Here is a 26,352-nt window from a genome sequence, read left to right as displayed (position 1 = left end):
CACATCTACCAGATTTAAACACAACCTTTATAAATGCTGGGTTTTACTGTTTTTATGAAATCAGGAGCTGTCCTCTGAAAGACCTGTACATCTCTGTCTGTGTTTGTCATAAATGCCACATCCAGACGATTTAATCCTGTCCTGCCTTCTCTCTGTCACTCAGCAGAATAAATGGGCACTGTGCCGTCATTTCAGCACCCCACCTGTGCTTTACCGCATCTTTCAAGCGTGAGATATCTGCCACTGGAAAATGACAGCTACGAAACAAATTGGACTATTTTGGAATCGTGAGACCTTACAGCATTTCAACATTTTAGTAGTTCATCATCTTTTATTTATATTTTTCTCAAACATTTAAATTTTTTTGGTCAGACAACGCTACTCTCTGCAAAATAAAGTGCAGCAATTAAAGTCTCTGCTCTTTGTCCCTCAAGAGTTCAGTTGCATTTTGCTTTGCACCGACCTCAGACATTTGGATTAAAATCTGTCCAGACAAATCCTATCCCACATTCACTCACATAGCACTACTTTGCTGAGAGTGTGGCCGGCAGACTGAATGAGTATGATGAGGGCTTTTCGTGGATCATTTTCCATTCTCAAGGGTAAAACAGCAAGGCGTGTAAAAGAGAGCAACAGCTGCAGTTCAGTTGAGCTCTTTGAAGAACTACATCAAACACAGAAAATCATCTTCCAGCAATTGGCCTCACAGTAGAGAAAGTGAGGGAAGTGTGTGTGTGTGTGTGTGTGTGTGTGTGTGTGTGTGTGGACAGCATGCTGGAGAGGTGTGTGGGACTGTTAATCCTTTGGCCTTCCCTCAGTCCCTGCCTCCTGCTCATCATCGCTTGGTTTGGATATCTGGCTGCACATTCTCATCCATATTTAGTTCTTGGATCTCCGTTTTCATTGATCTTGTCTGTTAACCTTGTTTATTTTCTAACTATTGCCTTTTCGTGCTCCTGTTCTGACCCTCCCTCTGATCTCGCTTTCCACACTTCTTCATACCCCCTCTCTGCTTCTCAGCTTTAAGGCTCTGCTTGCTTGCCCGCCCCTGTCTTATTGTAAACCAAGTATTTTTGAGGGCACTAGACAGTATACCACATACTATATATCACTATACATCACGCAGAATTTGGTCACACACAAAGAGCCTGGTATAGTAAATTAGGTGGCAAATATGGGCTGATTATGAACGTTTGGATGAGCAAATTTGAAAGCTCTCATGTTTTAGCTATTGAGTTAATGATAGGGAGAAGCAAAATAGGGTGTTTTGCAGAACTCATTTTAAAGGAATAGTTGAATAGTAGCACTACTTTCCTGTAGTATTTTCTCTTACATTTTAACTCAATCCCCTCATCGCCTTTTTCTTCTCTTTGTCAAATTCTCTCTTTCTCTCTTTTCCACTATCTGTCTCTCTGTCTGTCTCTTCTTCCTTCTTCTTCTCCTGCTGGTAAAAGGGGGGCGGGGGGGCGATGACTCGATTAGAACACACACCACCAAGTCCCCCCACATCGCATCATTGCATTTGATTATCTCTAACCCCCTGCTCCCTCCCTTATCACTACAGCGCAACAGGAAGCACCACACACTCACACATGCATGCACAGATACACATGCATACATATCACAAACTCACTTGTAGACTTATCTGAACTCCATGACAGTCTGTAAACCTGCCCAGGTATATACAAACACACACAATCTCCACACACACACACACACACACACTCACACACACACACACACACACACACACACACACACATCTGGGCTGCTGGTGGTGTTGTGGCAGCAGGGCATCAGGTAAAGCCAGCATGATGCTGACAGCTCCCTGTCCCTAATGAAGCATTAATAAACTGCAGCACAAAACAGTGGATCAGAGAGCAGCAGAGTTCCCCACCTGCCTGGCTGTCTGCTCACTGCCGGGGGGGGGTTTAAGAGGGGAGAGGATCACTGTAATCCCCCATCCTCCAAAACCCCTCCGCCCCTTTTTTCAGATAGACATCACCCCCAGCACCACCTGCTCTTCAGTATTGTGCTGTAGGTTTTATACTTCAATTTTCTCAAGTCTGATGAACAAATACTCAATGAAAGAGAGCTCGCATGATTAAACCACTACTAACACTCCAGCAGCTCTGCACTGAACTACACAGCTGGAAACACAAATGTTATTTTCTTCACAGTTTTTAAATATTTTCTAATATACAAAGAATGTAGTTAGGTAATCTAATAAGGTATGCATTAAAATATTAAACATTGCATTTTTATGCATGCAGGAAATCCATACCTGAAAAAATTCAGGGTTGTTGGCACAAACATGATTTTACAAACGTTTCAGTCATTCTTTCATTCATTTATTATTTAGACCAGTTATCTGCGAAGGGTTGTGGGGGGCAGGAGCCTATCCCAGCTGACATTGGACAAGAGGTGGGGTACACCCTGGACAGATCACCAGTCCATCTCAGGGCCAACACATATAGACAAACAACCATTCACACAAACATTTCATCTGCAGCTCAAATAGAGTTGAGAAAGTCAATTAGTTTTGAATCTAGCAGGCTCTGTCCATGTGTTTGTAGAAGACTGACTGTAACGGTGTGTTCAAAGTTAAAGTGAATTTTGTGAATGATGTGTTCTTGGATGTTAATTTGCCACAACAGACAATGAAGCTCTTAACTGTAAAGATGTTAGCTGTAGCTAGTTAGCATGCCTGTATGAAGTGTGCCTGTTCTGAATTTGTTAGAAAGCTCATCCTTCAACTGCAATAACCAGGAACTCCTGTTCCTTTTGATTATTTTTCCTCTCCTTCTCATTCTGTCATGCACATGGAATTTGTGTCTGTGTCCTCTTTGCATTGACTCTATATGCCATAATGCTGCCCGGTTTTGCCTTTAGTCTGAACACAACTTTAAGGTAACCATTGCCAATGTAGTACATAACAACCAGAGAGATTTACCCAGTGTTAAAGCCTGACTTGCAGAGATATTGCTACAGCACATGAATTCACAATTAGTGCAGTCACAATATGTCCCCCATTGCCAGACAATGCCACTCCTCTCATTCAAATGAAGCTAACCTGCTGAGTGTCGATATTTCAGTAGGTGTGTCCATTCAAATGCTGCGTGCCTGTGATTAGAAGAATTAGCGCAATCATTCAGTACAAAGAAGCAATCAAATCCAGGTCCAGCTGTGATGGACTGACAGGAATGAGTCCAAAATGCTTTTAAAAATAGATTGATTTAAATATGAATAAATCAACATTTAGTCTCCATTAAGAGTCTTTTTGAACATACATGTAAATACACATAAAGGATTATTATTTTAATTGGGCCCCAGAGTGCTGGCTGTCCTTTAGGATGTCCTCTCCTTCCATTGTCATAAACTATAAGATGTCATCTCTCTGTTTGCGCTGGAATGCCATTACTTCTGTGTCACTTTGTGTCTTTATCTCTCTGTCTATCTGTATCCTTATCTGTCTTTTTTTTTCTCATTATCCTTGCAGTCGCAACCTCGCTCAGCTTTACTCCAGCGAGGGAGACTGATCTAATTGGCAGCGAGGATCATTCTAATTTAGCGAAGCCAGCTCTGCTGACTGCTTACAGCTTTCTCCTCTTTTTTTTTGCCACCTTTCACATGATAATAATGAGAGCATATAAGCAAGAACTCCCTGAAGTTTGCTGTGGTGGGCTTGTTTTTTTTTTTCTTTCTTTTTTCCTTTTTTTTCATGCACGCTTGTTACACCGATCACATTCGCCCAGGCAATTTGCCTTGCTTGTCTGAGTCTGAGAAGGGAGGCTTATCAGCACTAACACCCCATCGAGGCTGCGCTTCGTATCCAAATCGGCCCCTGTTAGCATTCAAATCAAGAGCCCCCACCTCCCCTTCCTATTCCACCTATCTCTCGTGCCCCTGACTATTGCCCCCACCTCCCTTTGCCTGTCAGCACGCCAGCAGAGGAAAGGAAGGTTGGGTAGAGAGAGAGAGAGAAAGCCTGGGCTATTATTTAATGAGATCAAGAAGTGTGAGGTTGCTGGATGCTGTTTACTGTCACAAAGCAAACAGGGGCCTCTCTCTGCAGGCGAGGAGGATCACTGGGCTTCTCCCTTGTTCTCCTCCTCTCTCTTCAGTAACTGTGACTTCCTCCTCCACCTTAACAACCACCATTTTAGAGAAACCGTAAGTGCTCTGACAAGATGCTTCTTCTTATCAGTTCATATACCTCCTCCACCCGCTCCCAAGAGCAGGTGTATCAAAACAATACGGCTTTGAAAGTAATTTCTACTAGTATGTGTTACATAACAAGAACCCAAACTATTTTATAAGTGTAGGTTGTGTAGAGAGTGTAACTTGTGTGTAACTGCTGTTGCTGTGACCTTTTGTGAGAGCTACAACAAGGTCGTTACCGCAGCGCTGTTTCCCACAGGTCATCAGTGTCTCATTGTTCATGTGATTAGACACAAATTAGAGGCCAAGTGTCACAATCACTACCTGGTCTACTGTGGCTGCCATTAAGCGACCATGGATAGCTCACAATGACTTATGATTTCCATAATGACTTATGATTTTAGTCAGCCATTTTCCATCAGTCTCCTTTAGTTCGAGCTGTAATTTAGTACTTCATTCTGAAGTTACTTTTGAGGTGTCTTTGTCGTAAATTAGGTCTGGAGTCAGTTTCAAAGTTCTTGCTGCAATACAGCACAAATATACGATGGAAAAAAGTGTTCGTTAACGAGTCTAACGTACCAAACTTCAAAAGGACTTGACAGGAGAGAGTGGGAAAAGAAGGGGGGGGGGGTGTCATGAAGATGTGGAAAGCGAGGTGGGGGGATATCCTTTGATCAAGCGGCACTCCTCATAGCACTCCTGTCTCCTTACACATCCATAATATATTTCTGCACACATTCCAGTCTCTTATTAACAAGGCAGTGCCATACCATCCTCAAGGCAAGTATCGAACACGTACTCCGTTTCCTTCAAAACAAGAAGGGAAAGAATAAAACAAAACTGAAAATGAAGAGCACAGAATGCAAGACACAATATATGCACTCCCCTTTAAATTAAATTCATTGATGTTGGTTGTAACAAAAGAGGGGATAATATCAAACATGGGTAAATATTTATTCTAAAAGTGGCAGGCTTAGGAAATGAGAGGGCCGCCGACTCTCAGCTCCTGTCTCACGGGAGACCATGTTTGTCCATGACAGTCATAAATATGTATCATGCTGCGAGATAACAGCGATTGTAATCTGACGGCTGCCTTTTGTCGAGCATATGAAACCCAAGAAAAGCCCTCATCAGTGATGAACATGGGCAAAATTAAAAGTTGCACGCTCTTCCTATCATTGGAATGAGTCACTCAGTGACAAGTGGCATGCTGTTTAATTAGGGTGAAAACAAAGACCTGGGGGGGGGGGGGGTACCTCTCTCCCTTTTCCCTCCTCTCTCTCGGTCTCATTTGTAGAAAGGTAAATATTCAGAGGGTCGCTTTTCAGCCGTGGCGATTAAAGCATCCTCGAGCATAGCAAAAGAGAATGTGTTATGAATGCAAAGCTCCTAATTCAATTCACTCAGCGCTGCGAAATGAAACACAACTTGTTTGTACGAGCAGACAGCTGTGGCAGCGCGTCCTTACCCAGCGGTGTCAAGTAGATCCTCAAACCCAGAATAACTACACCAAGCTTCCAAAAGTGCACCAGCAGCCTCTTAAATAAGCTGGCCCATCATACATGATGCACTCCAGTGTACAGTAGCACTGAGTGTCCTGGAATATAGCTGATTGACAGGTGTACTCTTCAATGTAAGAACTCCTCTCTTTTTGACTAAATGTTGTTTTCATTTCTTTGCCTGTCCCCGCAGCTCTGAAGGACCCTTGTACTGAGGTGATCTGCAGCTACGGCAGCACCTGTGTCCAGTCATCAGATGGCTTGTCGGCTAAATGTATGTGCCCCCTCGGCTGCGAGGGCAAGCCCGAGGAGACAGTGTGTGGCAGTGATGGAAAAGACTATCGCAACGAGTGTGAGCTCCATCAGCACGCCTGCAAGACCCAGAAGAACATTCGTGTGCAATACCAAGGGCACTGTGGTGAGATATCTCTCATGTATTCTTTAAAATTATTTTTATCAATTGATTTAGTCTGACTAAGTGCCCAGCAATAGTGAGCCCAAGATACCATCCTCAGATTTGTCTGATATTGAATTTACAATGGTACATGGGAAAACCAGAAATTCCTCACATTTAAGAGAAGCTGTTTTTTTTGTCAGCTTTGCCTGATAAATGATATATAAATGATAAATTGAGTATGAAAAACGCTATTTTTCTTTCTCTCTACATTCTCTGCTCATCTCTCTTCTCACTCTATTTTCTACCTCTGACTTTTATTGTTTCTCCCTCACATACTCCACTTACTTACGGCACGCCTCTGCTAATTCTCATTTTTCATTCAGGTTGCTTTGTCTCACACAGGTACTCCTGCGGTGCGAATTGTTGTTTTCTCTAAGTAGGTCCTCATTGCTGTCGTTTTCGTTGTGCCCAGCCTTTTTGCTCGTCCTTGTTATCGTCAGGCGATGGTTGTTTACTCCCAAGGCGCCCAACTTTGAGGGATTTTTTTTTTCGTGAGCCAGATGGAGGGAAAGAACAGCAGACACAAACTCTGTCTTTTAGCAGCAGGAGCCTCCGGGAGACAGAGCAGGGTGGTGGGCAATGAGAGATGGATGTGCAGGACTGCCGGCGGAAGGTTGGTCATATAAATCCAGCCTGAGTCGGTCAAAGTGACCCGAGTTGCCCCATCCTCCCTGGGGAGGGCTGAAGCTCAAGGGACCAATCATCCCTGATGGTCCACTAAATCTTTCTACAGCCATTTCATCTAAAGCCTTGGCTATTTCTAGTTGGTGGCCCTAGCCAGGCAAATGCAGCTGATTTATCTGCACCGCTAGTTTTGGCTGCAAACACGCCATTCTTTTTGTAATTACCCTACTTGCTCAGCTAGAGGAAAGCATGGATCCTGGAAGCTGTTCTTCTCAGTTAATGGGAGGTAATGGTCTTTCTCGCAGATAATGGTCTGGCTGGCGGGTGAGGCACTGCCTTATGCAGAGACACTGCATGCATTACGATAAATGCCTGTTTGCTTGGTTGCTGGTCTCTGCAAGCCTTTGCATAGTGCTGATAGAGAAGAGTCTGGGGCCTGGCCAGAGCTGGTGGTGGTGGTCACTCCGCCTCCCCACCCTCCACAGCCAAACCGCTGTGTCCCATTTCATGTCCCCACATTGTTGCTGTTTGTATGCCTGCCAGAGGTCTTTGGAAACCATTTCTCTTCATTCTCTCTTTCTCATTCTTTTTCTCTTCCTTTCTACTCCTTTCCTGATGATAGGGTGTTTCATCCTTGGTGTGTTTTGAATGACTTGCCGGCAGTGATTTAATATGTCACGGTGCTACATAAATCCTTTGTCTTCCCACATGCTGAAAGCATAGCGAAGAGGATAAAGCCTGGGCTCCTGTTTCAAGGAGTAACACCCCCCGCCCCACACATCCTCAAACCAATTCCATTATGATCACGGACTGATATGGTCGAGGGTGCCAGACCAACACTCCCCTGGAAGGAGGGAGGTGCCAGGGAGCAAATCAAACCGACAGTCTCTTCATCCATTTCCTTGTCTCCCCTTCACGTCCAAGGTCCCACTTTGAGCTGCTCTCTGCTGCTAGGCCACTGATAATATCTCTGAAGCAGCAGTGATGGAGGATCACATCTTGTCTTCCCCTCTTACCATTCTTAGTCTCTTCTCTTCTCTTCTCTGCTCTGCTCTTCTCTCTTCCAGTCTCTAAATATACTATGCTAATATTGTCAAACAATTGACAGTTAATGCATTCAGCCTATACTGAGATGATTATTTGGCCTATCTGTACTGGCGTATTTATTTTTTGTTGCATATTTTTTGTTTACTGCAACTGGTTTACCAGAGGTAACAAGGACTTTACTTTGAAAGGAATTGAACAGTTGCCAGTTGTGAAGCAATTAAGGATGGACACATCAAGTCCTGTTACGGTTTTACTGTGTTTTTTCTCTTGCCAAGGTATTGTTGTTAAGTTTGGACAGAGATGTTTTTGACTAAAGCTTTCGTCTTCAATCCCCCCCAGGTCTCATTAACATAAACAATATAAGCATTTTCCAAATCAAACTGTACATACTGTGCTAAAATGTACTGCAACACATATTCATGTATGAGTATGAATGTCTCCTCAGACCCATGTAAAGACAACGAGAACAGTCTGAAATCGATTTGCCGGGTGGAGACTCTCACCCGCCAGCCCCTCATGTTTGGCCTGCCAGAGTCGTGCCCCCCGGGAAATGAGCCTCTGTGCGCCAGCGACGGTCAAACCTACACCAGCGAGTGCGCCATGACAGCGACGGGGCTACAAAAGAGCATCAAGCTCAAGAAGATCCACGCAGGACGATGCAGACGGCTGGGTAAGGACAAACTTTGTGATCTTTAGAACATACAGAAAACTCATGGAAAAGATCATTCACATATGTCACATGATTTCTGTCCAAGGTTTGACCAGGTGTGGATGAACTTGCATTAAAATCTAACTCTGTGACTGTATTCCACTCCTTGGCATAGAGATAAATGACTCTCAGGTCTTGGGCTCTGTACTGTATCCAGTAGCCGCCACCAGCCTGATAAGAGCCTCCAGGGCCGTTATCTGTGCTATTAGAACACGGGGTTTAAGCCTTAGTCAACAAAGAACTGTCAGCTTTTACTGTACGTCTGATAGCCATCGGAGGAAATCCAATTTTCCCGCTGTGCTGTCGGCGGGGGCCTCGTGAAGCCACAGCTGTGTTGGTTTACAGTAGTGATGTGCAGAGATCCCCGCCCATGTTCTGAGACCTCTGACAGCACCAAAGACAAGAATAGATCACTGCTGGACACCCTTCAGTACAGTCAACAATGAGGGCTGATACACACTTCTTTAACACACCCCACTTATCCCGCATGCTCTGTTGGACAGGTTGATGGAGGAGTGTGAGGGTTTACAATTGCACAAATCCCAGTCTAAGAAGCATTGTGAGTTTTTGATTGTATGTCAGTGTGTGTATGAGCAAATGGATGAATGTTTTTTTTCTTTCTGTCTTTTTTCCCCCCTTTTCTGCCATGCCTTTTTCAAATGAAAGAATAATTCAATTTGAAACAGAGATGCATGAAATCATATCCCTAAGCAAATTACAAATTGGTAACTAATGAAAATGGCCATTTCGACTTGTAACCATGACATTGCACATCCTTGTAGCCCTCTCACTCAGATACGGCGGCGATGTAATTAAGTGTGGCATGACAGGCTTTTAAAGAAAAGAGAAGAAGGAATTGAATTGCTGTACAAATTTGATCCACTGATCAGGAATGAAATAAATTCAGAGCCTAGTGAGCGCCTCCAGAACAGAGGCCTGCTTCAAATTGGATTTTCTCACTTCAGTAGCAAATTTGCCATTTCACATTACCACTATTTCTTTCTTTTTCCTTAATTTCCGGAGTAGATTTCTGCTTAGTGGGTCAAAATATAATGAATTTAATAGTTTAGATATTAAGTTGACCCTAAAATTTAGTTGAGTTGAGTTTGAGTTATCCTCAGTGATCCTCAGTCAGTTGTCATGGGTTCATTCCCAAATAACGTGTATTAAAAGCAGCCATGATGTTATTAAGTGTCACTTCACTGAGTATGTAACTGGGTTTGTTTGTTTTTCCATGAATAATATTCTAATAAAACTAATAAAAGTTAAGGAGGATTTAGTCCCTTGTGATGAAAGAGCAATAATTTCTGTCACGATGGCAAATTTCTCTCCCAGCAGCAGAGAATTCTGATTAAGTTCTGCAAAAATCATGAATGATGTTACTTTTCTAAAAAGGAAGAAAACATTTTTTTTTCACCTAATGTGCTTTGAACAAAGGGACCAACATAAACAGAAACTCCAGTATGCTTTTTATGACCAATTTTGTAACTGTCAGTGTCATTCTATTTTCTATAGTCATAAATAAGCCCTTAGATTCCTCTTAGAATGACTATTAATTGTAGTGCACATATACTTATTGTGTTTTTCAGGTATTTCCACAAAAGGCTTTAACCTCTGCTGCAGAAAGAAAAGCTTTTAAATGCAACACCAGTGACATCAGCCCACTCTAACATGTAATTACTGTTTGGATGAAAACTGATTTATTTCCCCATGGTTGAACCAACAGTGTCACAAAGCAGCTAGCTTGAAGTTTTTTACGCTTGCCGAGTATTCTGATGTCCTTTCCTCCATGTCTGTCACACCGTTACAGAATCGGCTTTTGGAAACAGCTCTAAAAAGCCTTATCAGTGTCTGTACAGATGGGTGACAAAATACAGAAAAATCTAAATAAATGAGTGGTGAAATATAAAAAATGCAGATGATTCCACACTCAACCCTGAATAATACTAAGGAGGAATAGACAATGTGCTGATGCTGGATTAATTATTTTTTTCTACTAATCTCCCCTTTCAGAGGAATGTAAGGAAGAGTGTCTGTTCAACGCTGTGTGTCTGGTGGAGCAACTGAACACCCGCTGCTCATGCGATCCCATTGAGTGCGACAGCACCTACAAGCCAGTGTGCGGCAAGGACGGTCAAACCCACACCAACGACTGTATGCGACGCAAGGCAGAGTGTTTGAGCAAGACCCTCATCCCCATCAAGCACCCTGGGCCCTGTGGTGAGTGGAGCTGGAAGATGGGAAAATGGGGGGTGCTTGCTCCTTTGGGGCTTTACAAGAACTAATGTGTTTCCTCTCAATTCCTCTCTTCTCCTGTGTGTTTCTCTGCCTATTTTAAATGCATATTCAATGTGTTTTTCCTGGTACTGAAAAGTGTCTGAAATGCTCTCTGAAGGGGTGGGGGGGTTACTCAAACAGACAGGACGTGTGTGCCTTCCTTATTAAAACCTTGCCTACACTTCTCCACTCGTTCACCTCCCATTCATCTCCTCATCCTTGTCACGCTTCAACCCTCCATCTCAAACACACACACCCAAAACGAAACCCCACTTTCATGTTTCATTCATCCGACGTCTGTCTTCTACTCTTTCACAACTCTTCCACTTCGGTGGTTTTTGTTGTTTTTTTTCCTCCTCTGTCTTTGTCTCTTTGTCATGTGTGTTGCTTTTTCCTGTATATAAAAAGCTATTCTTTCTTGTTTCAGTGCGTCAGTCAGTCTGTCTGTCTGTCTTTGTCCGTGTGGCCGTCTTCCTGGCTGTCTGGCTGCAGGTGGAAAGTGGGGTCACCCAGTGGGCGACCTCATCAGGCGGACTCTTGAAGGGTGAAGCCCTTCCCCTTGCTCCGTGGGGACCTAACAGGAGGGGTCTTGTAATGCTGCCTTTATCCTCTCAGTCCTTGTGTGTCTCTGTGTCATTAATGTCTTTTTCCTTCTGTTTACCTTCCTGCAAAGATGTGATCCGTGAGGTTGGAGAAGTCTTCCTCTCTCCCCGCTCTCTGTTTTATTTCCTGTCTAACTATAAAAAGAGCCTCTCCTGTTCCTACCTGCCTAAGAACTGCTCACCTCTGACTCCTTTCTCTCTGCATGCAGTATTGCACGCCACCTCCTGACCTCGCTGCTGTCCCTCTCTCCATCATCAGGACTACCTCATAAAAGCTTGCATCTGCTTGATGAATGCACAAAGCTCAGTTTTTTTTTTTGTACCATTCCTCACCATAAAAACTGTACTAAAGCTGAGGTTCAACTTGAATCCCATATATCAAAGCCTTTTTGGTTTATTTCTCAACAACTGAAAGTAACTCAAGCAAAAAAGTACTCAACAAAAACTTAAATACAAAGTGAGATCTTGCATGACCTCAGAGAAGATAGACTACAGTTTTGGAGGCAGCCTAAAAATGCATTGAGCAGCAATAGATAAGAAATGTTGATGAAATATGTGTTATACACATTGAATAAACACACTTAGTCTTCTTACTTTTGTACACAGCATTTTCCATAAACTGGAGGAACCAATTCAGAATCAGTAAGTTGGTAAGCTGTAATCGCTTGTATGATACGCATCATAGTTGAACTCCCAACTCCTAAAATTGATGTAACCCAATCACAAAGACTGTTTCACTTAATGGCTTTGTTTAAACTCTAGCTAGTGGAGATCATATGAACCACAAAGAATAGAAAACAGCCAAGAATTTACTGATACCATCGGCAGCCGCCGACATTTGCCGTTTCAACCAGCAACAGTCAGCACTCTCTACGCTCGAGGAAATATGGGACAATTCTGCAGCACACAGTTTATATCCAATACTATCGTCAAGTGCCAAAGCAGGGGAGGGGGAAGTCTGTTATGTAGCAAGGCAGAAAGTAAGGGGTTGGGTGTCAGGGTGGTGGACAGGTCCATAGCTCACCCAACCCTGCAAAAGACAATTTATGTTGACCCTTACCTTAATCATTTTAGTTCCTCAGCCATAGTTTACTTGCCATCAGTTGGAACATGCTGTAGTTGTCATGTGCAGATATCAACATTCTGTCTATTGACAGTAAGAAGCCTGCTACCTGAATCTATTGTAAATTGCTGGTCTCTAATAAAAGAAGCATGAAGACGGATAAGATTCAATAAGAGATGTGTCAGCCTGTCAGCTTAGCGAATTTTATTATGAATTCTATTATTATATGCAAGGAACCAATCCCTAAGCTGTACACACTTCAATAGATGTAAAATGTGAAAACAGTTGGCACAGTTTCAAATGATGTCATAAAATGTACATTTTGCTCGCCTTTGGCACTTGTGTTTCCAGATGATTTCCCAGTGTTAAAGGTTGATACACCCAAATTGCAACCAATCATTTTTCACAAAGACAGTTCCTGTTACGTCATCGTTGGCCAGTATCCTGACAAACCGTGTTTATGACTGATCTAAGCTTAACACCTCTTTGTGTATTATTTGGCCAAGTGCCTCTCTGATTACTTTTTGAGGTGATTTCAATGCTTCGTCTCAGGTTAATCTCCTGAACTGGAAGCATTTTTGCTATAACTCAGCTTGCACGATAAAGCTGTTTCGTGTCACATTACCTCAACTCACAAATCCACACAGCAGACATGTTGTGTAATTTTGCCCAGAGTTTCTGTCCACATTGTCGTCGTTGTTGTGACAGAGGCAGATAAAACGAGAGAGATCTGTCCGTCCTCTGGGCATGGGGGTGGAGCTGAATACCAAAGTTATCTCCAGTTGTCAGCATCAGGAGGCACCAGCACTCATTAGCATTATTCGGCCGTCAGAGCTGCGCATAAATTGAGTGGTGGAAATGGAAGTGCAATCGCTTATGTGTTTTGCTCTGTTTCATTATTTCTGGCAAATAGTGTCTCAGCCCCCCCCCCCCCAATATTTGTTTAGTTATTTTACTTTCTTTCTCTCTCTCTCTTCATCCTTCCTCTCTTCCCCTGTGCATCGCAGCCGTCAGCGACTTGTAGTATGTTTCTTTAATGCATTTTTATTGACATTTGCATATTTTTCAAAACAGCGCCACCCCAGCCCCCCACTTCGGTTCAGTTTTAATTAAACATCAAAAGAGGCGAGCGTAGGTGCCCACTGAGACTGTTGGTTTAGTCAGACAGATGATATGCATGCAAAGAGTGAGTGTATGTGTCTGTGTGTGTGTGTGTGTGTGTGTGTGTGTGTGTGTGTGTGTGTGTGTGTGTGTGTGTGTATACATATTAGAACTAACTTTCTTTCTTTGCCCCTCATGCTCTTTTGAAGTGTGCATGTCTTCCTGTCCTCCAGAAACACTGACTTGTCAGAGATCAATCAGCAGCCCACACTGATCACGCCACAGGAACACACACAGACACACTGTATACAGTGTGAGACACACTTTTCCATTGTGCTCTATTGTGCTTGTGCTCTGACAGTGACTGGCACCGTCAAAAGACAAGTGCACAATGACCACTGTGTCATCGTGGTACACAGACATACGCAGATACACACACAGATGCACCAACCAACCAACTTGAAGCAGAAGAAGAAGTTTCATATGTCTAAAAGGGAAGAGTCTCATATATTAAATTATCATTACTTGATAAATAATGATCTCTTTTCTCATGGTGTGTGGTGTGTGAGGCGGAGTGATCGATCGCCCTGCCAGTTGGCAAACAGATAAAATTCCTCAGTTCTGACACTCTCTTTTCATGTGGGCACCTTGTGTCGTGTGCCCCCCCCCCCCCCCGGTCAGCACTCACCCTCACGAAGAATCATCATGCAAAGACCTCACATGTCTATAATGTCCTGACTACTGTCCTCCCCAGAAAACAACTTGATTGATATCTAAAGCTCTTCAGTTTTAGAGATGCAGACACCACATGGCATTTAACTGATTAACTTGCATCCAGACGGAGTCACAAATCTGTAAGATGTCCAAGAACACATGAGCCTGTGAGGAATTTGCTGGAAGTGAATCAGAGTGGGCTGCTGGGAAGGAGGGTGAACAGGTCTGTACCCTTGTGTTCTGGGATAGAAAATAAGAGTCTCATGACACTGCGATAAATTGTTTGTCATCACCACACAAGCAGATGAGATAACGCAGCTGCTCCACTGTTAAAATATATCATCAGTTGTTTTGCTTTTTGTGATTTTTACTCCAGACTTCATCATAGCAACATATTTGCCATCATGATGACTGACACAGGCACACACACAGAGCCAACTACAGGAATAGATGAAAACATAATTTCAACCTCAAACTGTCTTCAACCAGTGTTTGATTAGAAGGATTAGAAGGCCATGTTTAATTTGTAATTGATTGTAAATCCATACAGATGGTTTCGATTAAACGTTTTACAGTGTGGGACATATAAAGAATATTGTTAGGCTGAAGCAATGAAATCCTATTTTTTCCTCTCCTTCCCATATGATGTCAGAGCAGCGGGGTACCAGTATAAACTAAACAAGGAAGTGTGCATGCAGTGTGGGCTATTGTAGCAGAAATGTGGTAATTGTTCAGCTAAATTTAGAGGACCCAGCACATTGGCACCCTAATGTTTTCAAAGGTTTTTATTCCCCCTATTGTTTCCCATATAAATGATTGGTCACTTTTAATGAAAATTAGCACTAAAAAAGATACAGGAACAGAGTCTGAGTTAGTACAAGTCGTTTAGCTTTAAACCTTAAAAATTTAGGGTCAAAATTACTAAAGAGCTCGTCTTCACCATATGTAAAAGGAAGCATATTTGGGTTGCCTTTATAAAGGCTAATCAACTGAATGTGATGCTGTTAAACTGTGATATGGTGATGGATTTGGCAGGAAAGTGGGCTACATCTCTACAGTGCTTTCACCGGTAATGATCAAAATTGCAGTGTGTTCTCAAGTCCTCATTGTACCTTTGTGTAATGTAGGCTACTCTACTTAATGTGTTTTTTGCTCACCCTCTGTATTTACCGCCTGCAGCTTTATGAAAAAGTATTTGGAGCTGCTGTGTGAGTATTCCTGTGTTGAAAAATCATTGTTTAGTCACTGATTAGAGTTGGCCCAGTCGTGTGTATGTGTGTGTGTATAATGGACAGCGCGTAAGATGGAGATAGAGACAAAATGCGAGAGACAAACCTGAAAGAAAAAAAAAGAAAACCTGTGTAAGAAGGCTTATAATTTGAAAGAAAACAGGAATTATTCTGAAGGCTTCACAAAGACTTCCACTGAGGGGCAAAAGCTAAATAATTTCAAAATCATTTTTGTAAATTCTTTTTGTTTATTATTAGAGAACCAGACTGTGTGTAAAATTAGTTACTTTTACAATGAAAATACATAATTAAAACTTTGCCCTCTTTTTTAGTCTTGGCCCAAGTTGTATCACAGCTTCCTTCCCGCCCAGAGGCTATTTTCTACAGCTCCTTTAAGTCAAGCTTTTTCAGTGCATATTCAGTAGTACTTTGAATCAATGGAAATGACTGCAGGAGTATTAAGTGGCTCACCATAACTCCCTGGAGCCTGTTGATGTACTGGCCTCACGTCCGGTTAGAAGAATAAGAAGTAGAGTTAGAGTTAGAAGTAGTAAATTGGTAGTTATGCTGTTCATAAAATAGGAGAACTAGAAGCAGTGTGACTTTCAAGAGCACAGAGGAGGATAATTCTGTAAAATCACTAAAACAGACAGTGTCTGAGAGTAACACAGTGACTGACAAACGAGGAATGAACAAATTAAAGAGCTGGTTTTGCGGATACTAATTCTTTATTCACAGCTCTTTAGTCATTTCATGTGTACACAGCTGAATGTGTGAGTGCATGATTGCAAGCCCAGAAAAACTCGTGCAAGTTGTTGCTTGAAATGTGCTGCCTGTCGCCTCCGGAGGTTAACACAGAATCACTCAGCGGCAGATGCATTGTCATTGACAAAGAGCTCTGCAAAGCAGGAGCGGAAAATCAGTCACCTTAGGTGTCAAGACTCAGTGCCGAATATTTTATCATTTGCATGTTTATTTGATGAGCATCTCTGCCTGCGCGCTGACACGCAGCTGCGGTGATTGGACTCACAAACAGTTGTGGAGCTTGAGTATATAAGTCAGCCTGAGATCACCAGTGCTGTTTTTCCTAATCAAGTTAATTAGAGGAAGTGCCGTGGGAGCCAGATTGACAGCAGCCAGGGACCGGCGGTCCACTTACTGTGGCCCGCAGGCTGTCATCATGCAGAAATTGCAGAGAAATGTGGGTCAACGGGGTGTCAGAAGTGACTCGAGGCATTGTGGGTGTTACACGCTGTTGGGCTGTGATCAGCTACACAGTTTTTCCAATTTATACATTTTTCATTTCATTTTCTGTTTCCTCTGAGGCCTTCCTCACGCTGTAGCTGCCGACTTGATTGGAGATGCAATAAATACTGAGCTTGTCGTTCCATTTTTACTTTCATTTTCTTCTGCGTACATCATACGTCTGCGAAATCTTCAAAACCTTTCTTGAAACTTGCTGTGGCACACACACCCCGATGGTAAAAACACTTGTTTGGATTAGACCAACAATGTTTGGATGTCATCTCACCTCTGATAGATACATGTCACAAGATCAGGGATCCCAGCTTGTCTCTCTTCTTTCCCTACACTGTTTTGCGTTGTCTCCATTTTGAAGAACAGCACGTTCTTAGTTGTAAATGCACAAAGAGGCTTCGACTTACCTCCTGCCTGTGATAAGTATTCAGTAGTAGACAGACACAGCCCGCGGGTATGCCTTTTGCTGTATGCTAATATAGCCTTTTCTCTGCACCTCCCTTTCCCTCGACTAATATGATACATAAATGTTTTTAATGCGAAGGGAGGCGAAGGGAGTCGGATCAAAGCCCTGCAGGTGAAGAAAGACAGAAGGCGGGGCTTGCTGCAGATTGGCAGTGCCCCATTGGAGTCCTGTGTAGTAATGGGTTGCAGTTGTAGGTGATTCTCCCTGCCAGTTGGCTACTGCAAGCATCACCTGGATTACACTGATTCACTGCCCTGCATAATACAGGGAGCGATTTGGAATTGCACACAGACCCAAGGGGAAAAGTCCAATTAGCATATGTATGAGCTGAGCGGAGATGGGATGAAGCTCTAGCCAAAATAATCTCCCAGCATTTCGTCGACATGTTACGGGGGGTTAACAGTGTACGGCTGCTTACTGCAGAAAACCACACAATCACAGCCAGAGTCCTGCCGGGAGCTTGCTGTGCCATCACGGCGACCTAACGAGGGGTTGTTAAGCTTTAGAAGTCACACTGTGGCATCCTCACCACTTTACCCGTCAGATAACACCACTAAGCGAGCAGTAATGATACTTCAGGCAGACAGGTTAGCAGATACCAGAGCATCAGAGGAACGTGTCCTCGCAGTATTCAACGTGGTCAGCCTGGACCTCTTCTGGGGCGGGTTGACACAGCGCGGCCTAACCTGAGGTAATCCCTCTCCGTGTCCTGAAGCAGGGCCGTGCCATTAAAATACCACACTAATTAAAATAGAGAAGTTACACAGCGGCTGGCAGGAGAGGATACAGACTGAGGTGACACCCAGAATGTAAAGTCCTCTCAAACAGGGTGGTGGTACAGAAACAGAGCTGAGTGCTCGCTAGCAGAGCAGAAACCCTGATTAGAAAGAATTATTCATGCTTTTTTCTTTTTTTCTTTTTTTTTTTTGCTATTTCTCCTGACTTTTCCTCACTGCCACAGCAGACCACTCACTGCACCTGCTCAGCCACTAAGACAATTCGTTGGCTTATGTGTTTGGCACTGCAGATGTTCCCATTCAACACACAAGCTAATTTTCACGTGTAAATAGCTTGCTTTAAACCCAGAAACTTTGGCTAATTCTGGACCTGCCTGACAGAAGCACTGATACATGCATGAAAAGATGGATTTAAGTGTTTGGGAGAAGACCAGGGAGAGAAAGAGAGCTGGAACAGGCTTGTGAACACCATCCCACAAGCCTTAGTTGTGACAGGCTGCCATTTCAAAGCTTCTGCCTGCATCCAAGAGAGAATAAAAAGACAGCTTCAGTTTTTAACTGTGTCATAAGATTTTTACACTTGGGGAGTTTTGTCTCCTGTTTTTTTCTTACATCCTCTCCAGTTAATAAATCAGGCAGAAATTTTGCCCCCCAGAGGCAGAGGATGATAAAAAATTAGTTTTGGAGGGGAATTCTTTCATCTTTTTTATGTGTGTGAAACAAAGAGAATGGGAGACAAAGGCCTTATCGGAGGCTGCAGTTGTGTTTTAGGAGCCTGTCCTTGGGAAGTGGGCTGGTGAACTTTTATGGAGGCCAAGGTTGTACAGTTAAGCTCGGATCACAAGCTTATGAGTGTTAGACACACACACTCGCTAACAGACACACACGAGGCGTTGTAAAGAGATCAGGGGGAATCAATTGTTTTTGAAGCCGTACCAAATTAAGCAGCATAGAACAGCTTACATATTTATGTGGCACCTCCAAGCTCCTTTGAAACAGCAGCTTGGCATCAAAACACAGAAATCAATAGCGTTCCACCTTCTAATCTGAAATATTCACTTTTCCAAAATGGGAGAGCCAGTGTCCTTGCTGGAGATCTGGAAAGATTTGTTCAAATACAGCCACAATTTAGCAGGAAAAACAGTAAGAGGTAGTAGACAACCTATACCCTGCTACTTTTTGCTATTTTGATATTTATATTAGTCAGGATCGATCAGTCTTAACATGCTCAAGTGACATTGATCCTTACGTCACATACCGTTTCCATCGCCTTACTCAGAGTAAAACAAGCTAATTGCCTGCATCTGTGTTATCAGTTGATAATTTAGCCCAGCATTAGTGCTTTGGTTAGAGGCACCACTGAATGCTTCTGAGCTGATAAATGAATCATGGGGCTCCAAGCACACCAAGTTGGCCCCCTGTGATGCCATCTAATCCTATAATGGTCACGATAATGATGGAGCCATGGGTGGTGTCATTACAAGGGGCAGTTTCCATGACAGCACCCCTACCCCTCTAGAGGTAGAGCAGAAGAGGAGGAAGTTTTGTTTGACTTTGGTTGTAAAATGCACCTCTTTCAATTTTCACCAGCGCTCCTCATCAAAAATTATTTGATGCCTCTGTCGACTTTTTCCTCTAATCTGCAGACACACCACATTTAGCTGAGTGATCCATCCCTCATGCGTGAAGCTTTCCAAATGAAAATCACTATGGTGCCAGGCTATCGTCTCTTGCTTACTCTTGATACCAGAGTGTACACCATCCTACCTTAAGGCTTCCATTTCTTAACCATCAAGCCAAGCCCTCCAAACTGACGCACAAACACTGGCTGCCTGTCTTAGCATACACAATGCCATGTAGTATTTTCAATGACATAAGCCATAAAAAATTGATTGTGCCAAGGTGACAGGCTGTGATCAAAGGATTGTTCATATATTCATATTTTTTTTCAGGTTTCCTCTCTTCCGATCAAGTCAGGTTATATCAGCCCAGCCGCTGCCGCTACTGAGAATCATAGGTGCAAAATCGAGTCCTTGTTTTAATGAAGTCATGCTGGAGCTAGTGCGTGAGAGGGAATGACTGAAGCAGACACCTCTCTGTGATGTTCACATTTCATATCTGCCTCTGCCCAGGAGCTTGCCTTTTTTGAATTATTAAGCAGAGGGCTCTTTCTTCTCTTCGCCTGTTTCTTTTTCTATTCTCACATTTTCTCTCCCTCTCCTTCTTTCTCACACTCTCCCCCTCATGCTCTTCCTTTTTCTCGCTCCTCCACGTCAGTTCAACCGGCTTTGGCAGAAGCAGTGGCTCTCACTGAGATGCAAATGGCAGCCTTTGAAGGGCCACATTGGGAACGTCAATTAATCCAGGCGTTTACTTGCCTGAAAAAAAGAAAGGCTGTGCAACCATTGTTCGTGCGCTGTTTCATCTCTGCTGTGCTACAGGGCCATGTTTTTATCCGCTGTCCTCATGCCACCGGATTCGGCGGATTCTTCAAAGAATCAGGATATATCAGGATAGGCACAAAGGCGAGGAAATGACATAGGAAGCTGAGGAAGCAGAGGTGTCACAGGAACAGGGCTGTATTGCATATTCCATCATATCCCTTTTCCTACCCAAACCCTTTCTAACAAAGCTTCAGTTCACCATGTAGCGATATTCGTAACTTACTCCCCTGTCACCTATGCCCTCTCCAGCCCCAGACCTTTCTCCAACCTCTACTTTATATCCCTCTGACTTATCAGCTACCTTACCAAGCATAATGCTCTAACTTTGCTCTCTATCTCTTGGGTGGTCGGCCTTCAGATCTCAACATACCGAGCCCGTGCTTGGATAAGGTGTGCGACCATGGGGCGATGTGCGTGGTCAAGAACAACGAGCCGGTGTGCGAGTGCCCCGAGGCCTGCCCGCAAACGTCTGACCCGGTGTGCGGCTCCGACGGCCACAGCTATGGCAGCCCCTGCGAGATGCGAGCAATGGGTTGCGCTCTTCAGAGGGCCATCCACATCCAGCACAAAGGACCCTGCGGTGAGTATCTGCACAACAAAACACCACAGAACTACAGAAGTATGCTGGCACTTCATTCATGAATTGCCACTGAGCATTACGTTCATACATTGTATAGTCACATTACGCCACACAGTCATTTAGAGTGTAGTCATGAAATCACTATAAAACGGTGTGAATCATAGCTCACAGGTGGGAGAAATATCTCACCTTGGAAGATAATTTAGCACAAATTAATTCATAGTGCTACATCACCCATAAGAATAATTATAATCCACAGATGTTTATAACAAACATATGTAGGTTTATATTCATGTGTGAACCCCTGGTGCTTCTTATTTTAAGTCAAAAAGTCAAAACAATGTTTGATACATTCTCAGTTCAAATTTCCTTATCCACTGCTCTTCGTCTCTTCCCTCCTGCTCTTCTTCAGCCCTTCTATACCAACACCAAGACTCCAATTTGCTTGTTTTGACCTTTAAGTGAAGATGCACTTTTCTCTTAGAGAAAGAGATTGCAGAGCATTCTTGTCTGTAATTGGCTACATGAGTCACTTGGCTTTGTCTTGCGGTGTTGGAGTATCGGCTAGTCATTAGTACAGCAGTGACAGCAGAGCTTCAAGTGGTAAAGATATCTTCAGATCCACTGTGCAGGCACACAGCCATGCGGGCTGATTTTTACAGCTTGGTAAACTCACTTAGTGAATACACTTGATGGCTTAATTCCATCTTGCAAGGCCAATTTTCCCATGAACGCTAATTGGTGATTGAGTACACTTCCTTGTCTACGATGAAGCCATTTGCTTTTCGCACACACTGGGCAGAAGTGAAGCAGTTATTAGCCCCTTGGCCCATCTCTCTCAGTTACCTCATTCACTCAGTTTTACTACAATAGATTTTTATCTGCATATTTTGAAGGCCATGACAATGAAAATGAGTTGGCATCTCTGGTGCTGTATTTGTGGATGAGCTGAGCAGTTAGCAGAATGATCAATACAACTGAATTAGTCTCACTTTGCTGGTATAAAATTGTACTCTAAAGTGTGCAAACGGTTTATGGCTCGAGTTTGTTTGTACGAGCTCATCTGATTGTTGTGTAAAAGTGGTGCACAGTGGTTTGAGTTTCTTTTTGTACAGAGTAGATGATAGGTTTAGTTGTTGGAGAGGTCCTACATGGACCTTTTTTCCTCTTTGCCTGCCCATGTATTGCATCTGTCATCTTTCCCTCCCAGCCTTCTCTAAATTGAAATCCAGCGTAAGGATGTATGCCAACAGGAAATGGAGCGAGAGCGTGTTTAGTCGGTGGGCAGGCGGGCAGACTCAATTTGGTGCGCCGCACTGCAGGTAGATGGCAGGTCTGTCAGCCCAGGGTCCTTCTGCGGTAATGAATAGTCTTTATTTTAAAAAGCGAGAGGCAGAGCGAGCTGGCGGAGCGGAGGGCCCTGTCTGTAATCCAGCACTATGGATGGTTCTTGGCTCCCAGAGGAACAGGCCTGCGTCAGCGCAATGGTGCCATAAAAATGCTGAGGCATTGGCTTGCCAGGCTCGCGCCAGCCGAGGAATGATGGCGATGATAATGTGGGTTATTTCTGGGCTGTTTGCACAGCTTTACGGGACTTTATTCAGCACCATAACAACTGACTGACTTAAGCTATTATCTCACCTAATTATCACAAGCTATTCCCACCACTAATATACTATACATGTTTATAGAGCAGAAAAAGGAGAGAGAGGAGAAGAATATACTGTATGCTGCCTTCAGGTGGTGTTGGAAGTATTAGAAGGCATGAGAAATGGATGAAAGTGGTGAATAAAGTGAGAATTTTCTGTGACACCCAAGCTTGTGTAAATTTAATCCTTAAATGGCATTGTTGCAAATCTAGATTTATTGCTTTAGTTTTTTGTTGGATTGTTTTTTCCATCAAGGCACTAATTGCATCATATACATTCTGCAAAATGGAGTAGGTTTCTATATGTGTAATTTCCAAGTAGCTTTAAAAAAGTTCTTTTAGTTTACTGGCTCTGTTTTGTTATTTCCATCCAAATGCACTATAATGTGTAAGCTGTCAGATTTATGGCTTCTAGACTGAAAAGTAGGAGCTTAGGAGAGGTAGGTGAGGCCAGCAATGGTTTAAGAGGTGAGAGAGGTGCCACAATAGGGAAAATAACTGCATGTGTGCTTAACTGTGTGTGTTTGTGTGTGCAGCCTGCTGCAGCCTCTCATGCGCCCTGCTATAATTTCATTTCCTTCCCTCCGGGCTGGAAAAATAGTGTTTATCTATATGGCTCAGGTGCAACCCAATAGCGATATGAGTGACATTTGTTATTATTCAGAGATTTTTCCTCCTCCTGCGTTTGAGTGGCGCACGACCTTGTAAGGTGGGCTTGGAGAGATGTGCTCAGTTAATAGACCCCCCAGCTGGATATCAGTCGCCTCGGAAAAAGGGCCATTCATAGAGCTTTACCCAAACAGATGTGAGCAGAGGTGCCGGTACCATTTGAGAAAAGAAACCAAAAAATTCCCCTTTTTTTCTCCCACAGGTGCTGGAAATGATATACACAGTTGGGTAAGAAATATAGGTCACACCAGCAGCGTGAGAGTGGTCGGAGAGAGACAGTAAAAAGAGGGCATAGGCAAAAGGGCGGGGAAAGTAATAAATGCAGGGATGCAAGGAGATGGAGGTAAATAAGATGAGGAGGAGCAGAGAAAGTGGGGGGCAGAGTTAATAGTGTATCAGCCGGGCAGGCATCGACAGGGGAGTTGTTATCATCCAGGCATGTTCACAAACCTTCAAAACACAAACCAACCTACTTCTTTCTGCTTAATCCTGAGGTAATACTCCACCCAGAGCCCCTCAGCCACAATTCAGAGTTTTCCCTGGTGAGAATATCAACAAAACGCAGTAAAGCTGGAGGGTCTTTAGTTTTTTTTCTCCTCAATGACTCAATCCTTCATGCTTTCAAGGCTACTTTTTATACCAACCTGCCCCTGTTCCTCACAGTCACGTCCAAAGCCATAAACACTGCCACCAAACACAACAACAGAAGCTGTCACAGTGCAAGAGCCAACATCAGTAGTTCCCAACATTAGGTTCAGGGGACTTCAAGGGGACCTTGACTAAATTCAGCAGGTCCTCAGCAAAAGAATTAAGTTTGTTTTGATAGTTAGAGGAGTGACTTTGCAGGAAATATAGAAAACTGAGAAAGGTTGATATAATAAAGAGAGACTTCACATTAATATGCAGCATCTTTGTGTAATCCTGTCATATACATTACCCACATACATCAAGCAGTGAGCTACAACATTGTGTAATTACCTCTGATGAATGAATGATGTTAAAATTTCCATGACTTATGAAATTTTCATGGTTAATGAAAGCTGCTCATGTGCCACAATCATATCTGGTTCTCAGCTGCTAATATTTTTCAATTTAAACATGTAAATTCAAGACCCCAATACACATTCAGCATGCTCCATTGCCAGACTCATGTCGGGCTTGTGATGAATGGTGCAAATATCATCCCATCTCTACTGATCCGGGCTCCAGTGCTGGCTCAAAGTGTTGTTATGTGTAGCTGATTCTCTGCCCATCTCTATTCGCCTAACACAGATCCAATCTGGCAGCCATTAATGGACAAGAGGTATAGGTCACATTTGGTGCCAGCTTTTGGGTTGTCTTGCTGTAATGTTTTACAGTTTTTAGTTTATTCCTTCTTTTTTTTTGATACACTTGGTATTAGATGTTATTAGACCTGGCATGAGAAGGCCTTAAAATATCTTGCTTTGATGTTGCTCACACTGTGATAGGCTATATTTTACTAGGTTTTAAGTTCTTGCATTGGTAGACGTGTATGGTATTTGAATGAGATAAGAAAATCCCAGGTTCTAATGTGAGAACACTAGTGCTCACTTTCTAACACCCTGACTATGTGTCATAATGTTTAGCCTGCTGAACTTTTTACCTTAAAGTCTGAACTTTTTAATGGTTGTGAACTTGTCTGCCTTCAGAAAGACAGGCAGATGGTTTTTAACTGATAACTCAAAATTGACTGAATGACAGACTTGGATGTGACTGAATCAGAGATGACAGAAAGCGGACATCATAATATTACCAGTAATGGCAATGATTCTCCCTCTGAACTCAAGCTCCCAGCCCTTTTCTTGTCAGTTTATGATACATGTTGTCTGGAGGATCAGGCAGTGTGGAGAGCCAGGTACGAGGGGCAAGAGCTGATAACGAAGCGAGGCTGCTATCAGGACACAGGGCCTGATAAAGGACAACACTCACCAGCACTTTCTGATATATAGCTGCCGCAACCACAGAGGAACCCCAACCACAGCAACCTCCATTTTAAAGACACTTATATTTTGTACTTATTTATTTTGTCACAGAAAACCTTTTTGTGGATCTTGCTTTGTAGAGGCAGAGGCTTCGGCTTTGTGCTTGTTTAAAAAAAAAAGGGTACTCCCAAGACTGTTGCCACATCATTGTCCAAACTACTGGATGTTGTTGATTTCCTGTAATTGGAACTAACTGACCCAGGCAAAACCATGAAAAGACAAAAATACTCATCACTTTAGGTGAAACCTCCTGCATGCTCCACTCATCCTTGGTATGACTTCTTTTGTCATTCTGCTAACATAAAGTCTATTGCTTCTACAGACAATATACTGTATGTAAAGAGCCATGTTTTGCCACATCTAGTTCACAGTCAAGGCTGTGATTCCAAGAAGGGAGTGGATGCCAGCACTTGATAGAGAGATGAATGAAAGGCTCTAAAAGAGTAATAAACAGATTAATAATGTGGAAGGTTCCACCGGCCAGCCTCGCCTCTCTCAATTAGTGCTAAATCAGCAGCGGTTATTAGCCTGCCCCTAATTGAATGTGATAGTGAGCTGTGCTAATGCAATCCTCCTGGTGTAATTGGTGTCAGAGGGAGAGGTGCATCTACTGCTAGCCTTGTGTCTCTGTAGGGCCTCGAGTTTGCCTTCTCATTCATTTCCTGCCCACATGTGACATCAGTCAGTACCCTGAACATGTCTGATCCTGCCTTGCTGTTTCTTCAGGGGGAAAAAAATCCCAACTTTGCCTTTAGAAGCAGGCAGCTCGTCAAGATGATCCAAGTGAATCCTCCAACTAATAAGGAAAGTCTCAAAAGCTCCTCAAGCCTTTTGGATATCCCAGTGCAGTCTTTTTGGAGAGAAAATTCAGATATCATCTGCCTGATTCACGTTTGGAAGTGTTGTAGAAAATAGCACAGCTTTAAGTAGATATGAACAACCTAACAAAGTGATAAAAAAACACTCAGGAAAGTGAAAGTTCTCTCACTCAATTCTGACCAATTTCCCAGTAGCTGGTGCTCAGAAGTATCCCTGAAAGATAATGCTGGCACCACACTTTCCCAA

General features: G+C 43.2%; 1 protein-coding gene across 1 annotated transcript in view; it reads left to right on the top strand.

Moving 5' to 3' along the window:
• The window catches only part of agrn (agrin), a 233,940-nt gene that overhangs the window by 146,697 nt on the left and 60,891 nt on the right, over positions 1-26,352 (top strand). The window contains 4 exon segments of the mRNA XM_051071068.1: positions 5,854-6,078; positions 8,234-8,458; positions 10,511-10,717; positions 20,746-20,967. Coding sequence (XP_050927025.1) covers positions 5,854-6,078; positions 8,234-8,458; positions 10,511-10,717; positions 20,746-20,967 — 879 coding nt within the window.

The sequence above is a fragment of the Lates calcarifer genome, linkage group LG6 (assembly GCF_001640805.2).
Source record: "Lates calcarifer isolate ASB-BC8 linkage group LG6, TLL_Latcal_v3, whole genome shotgun sequence".
NCBI lineage: Eukaryota > Metazoa > Chordata > Actinopteri > Centropomidae > Lates > Lates calcarifer.
The sequence above is the reverse complement of the archived record's forward strand: the minus strand, read 5'-3'. Positions and strand labels throughout refer to the sequence as shown.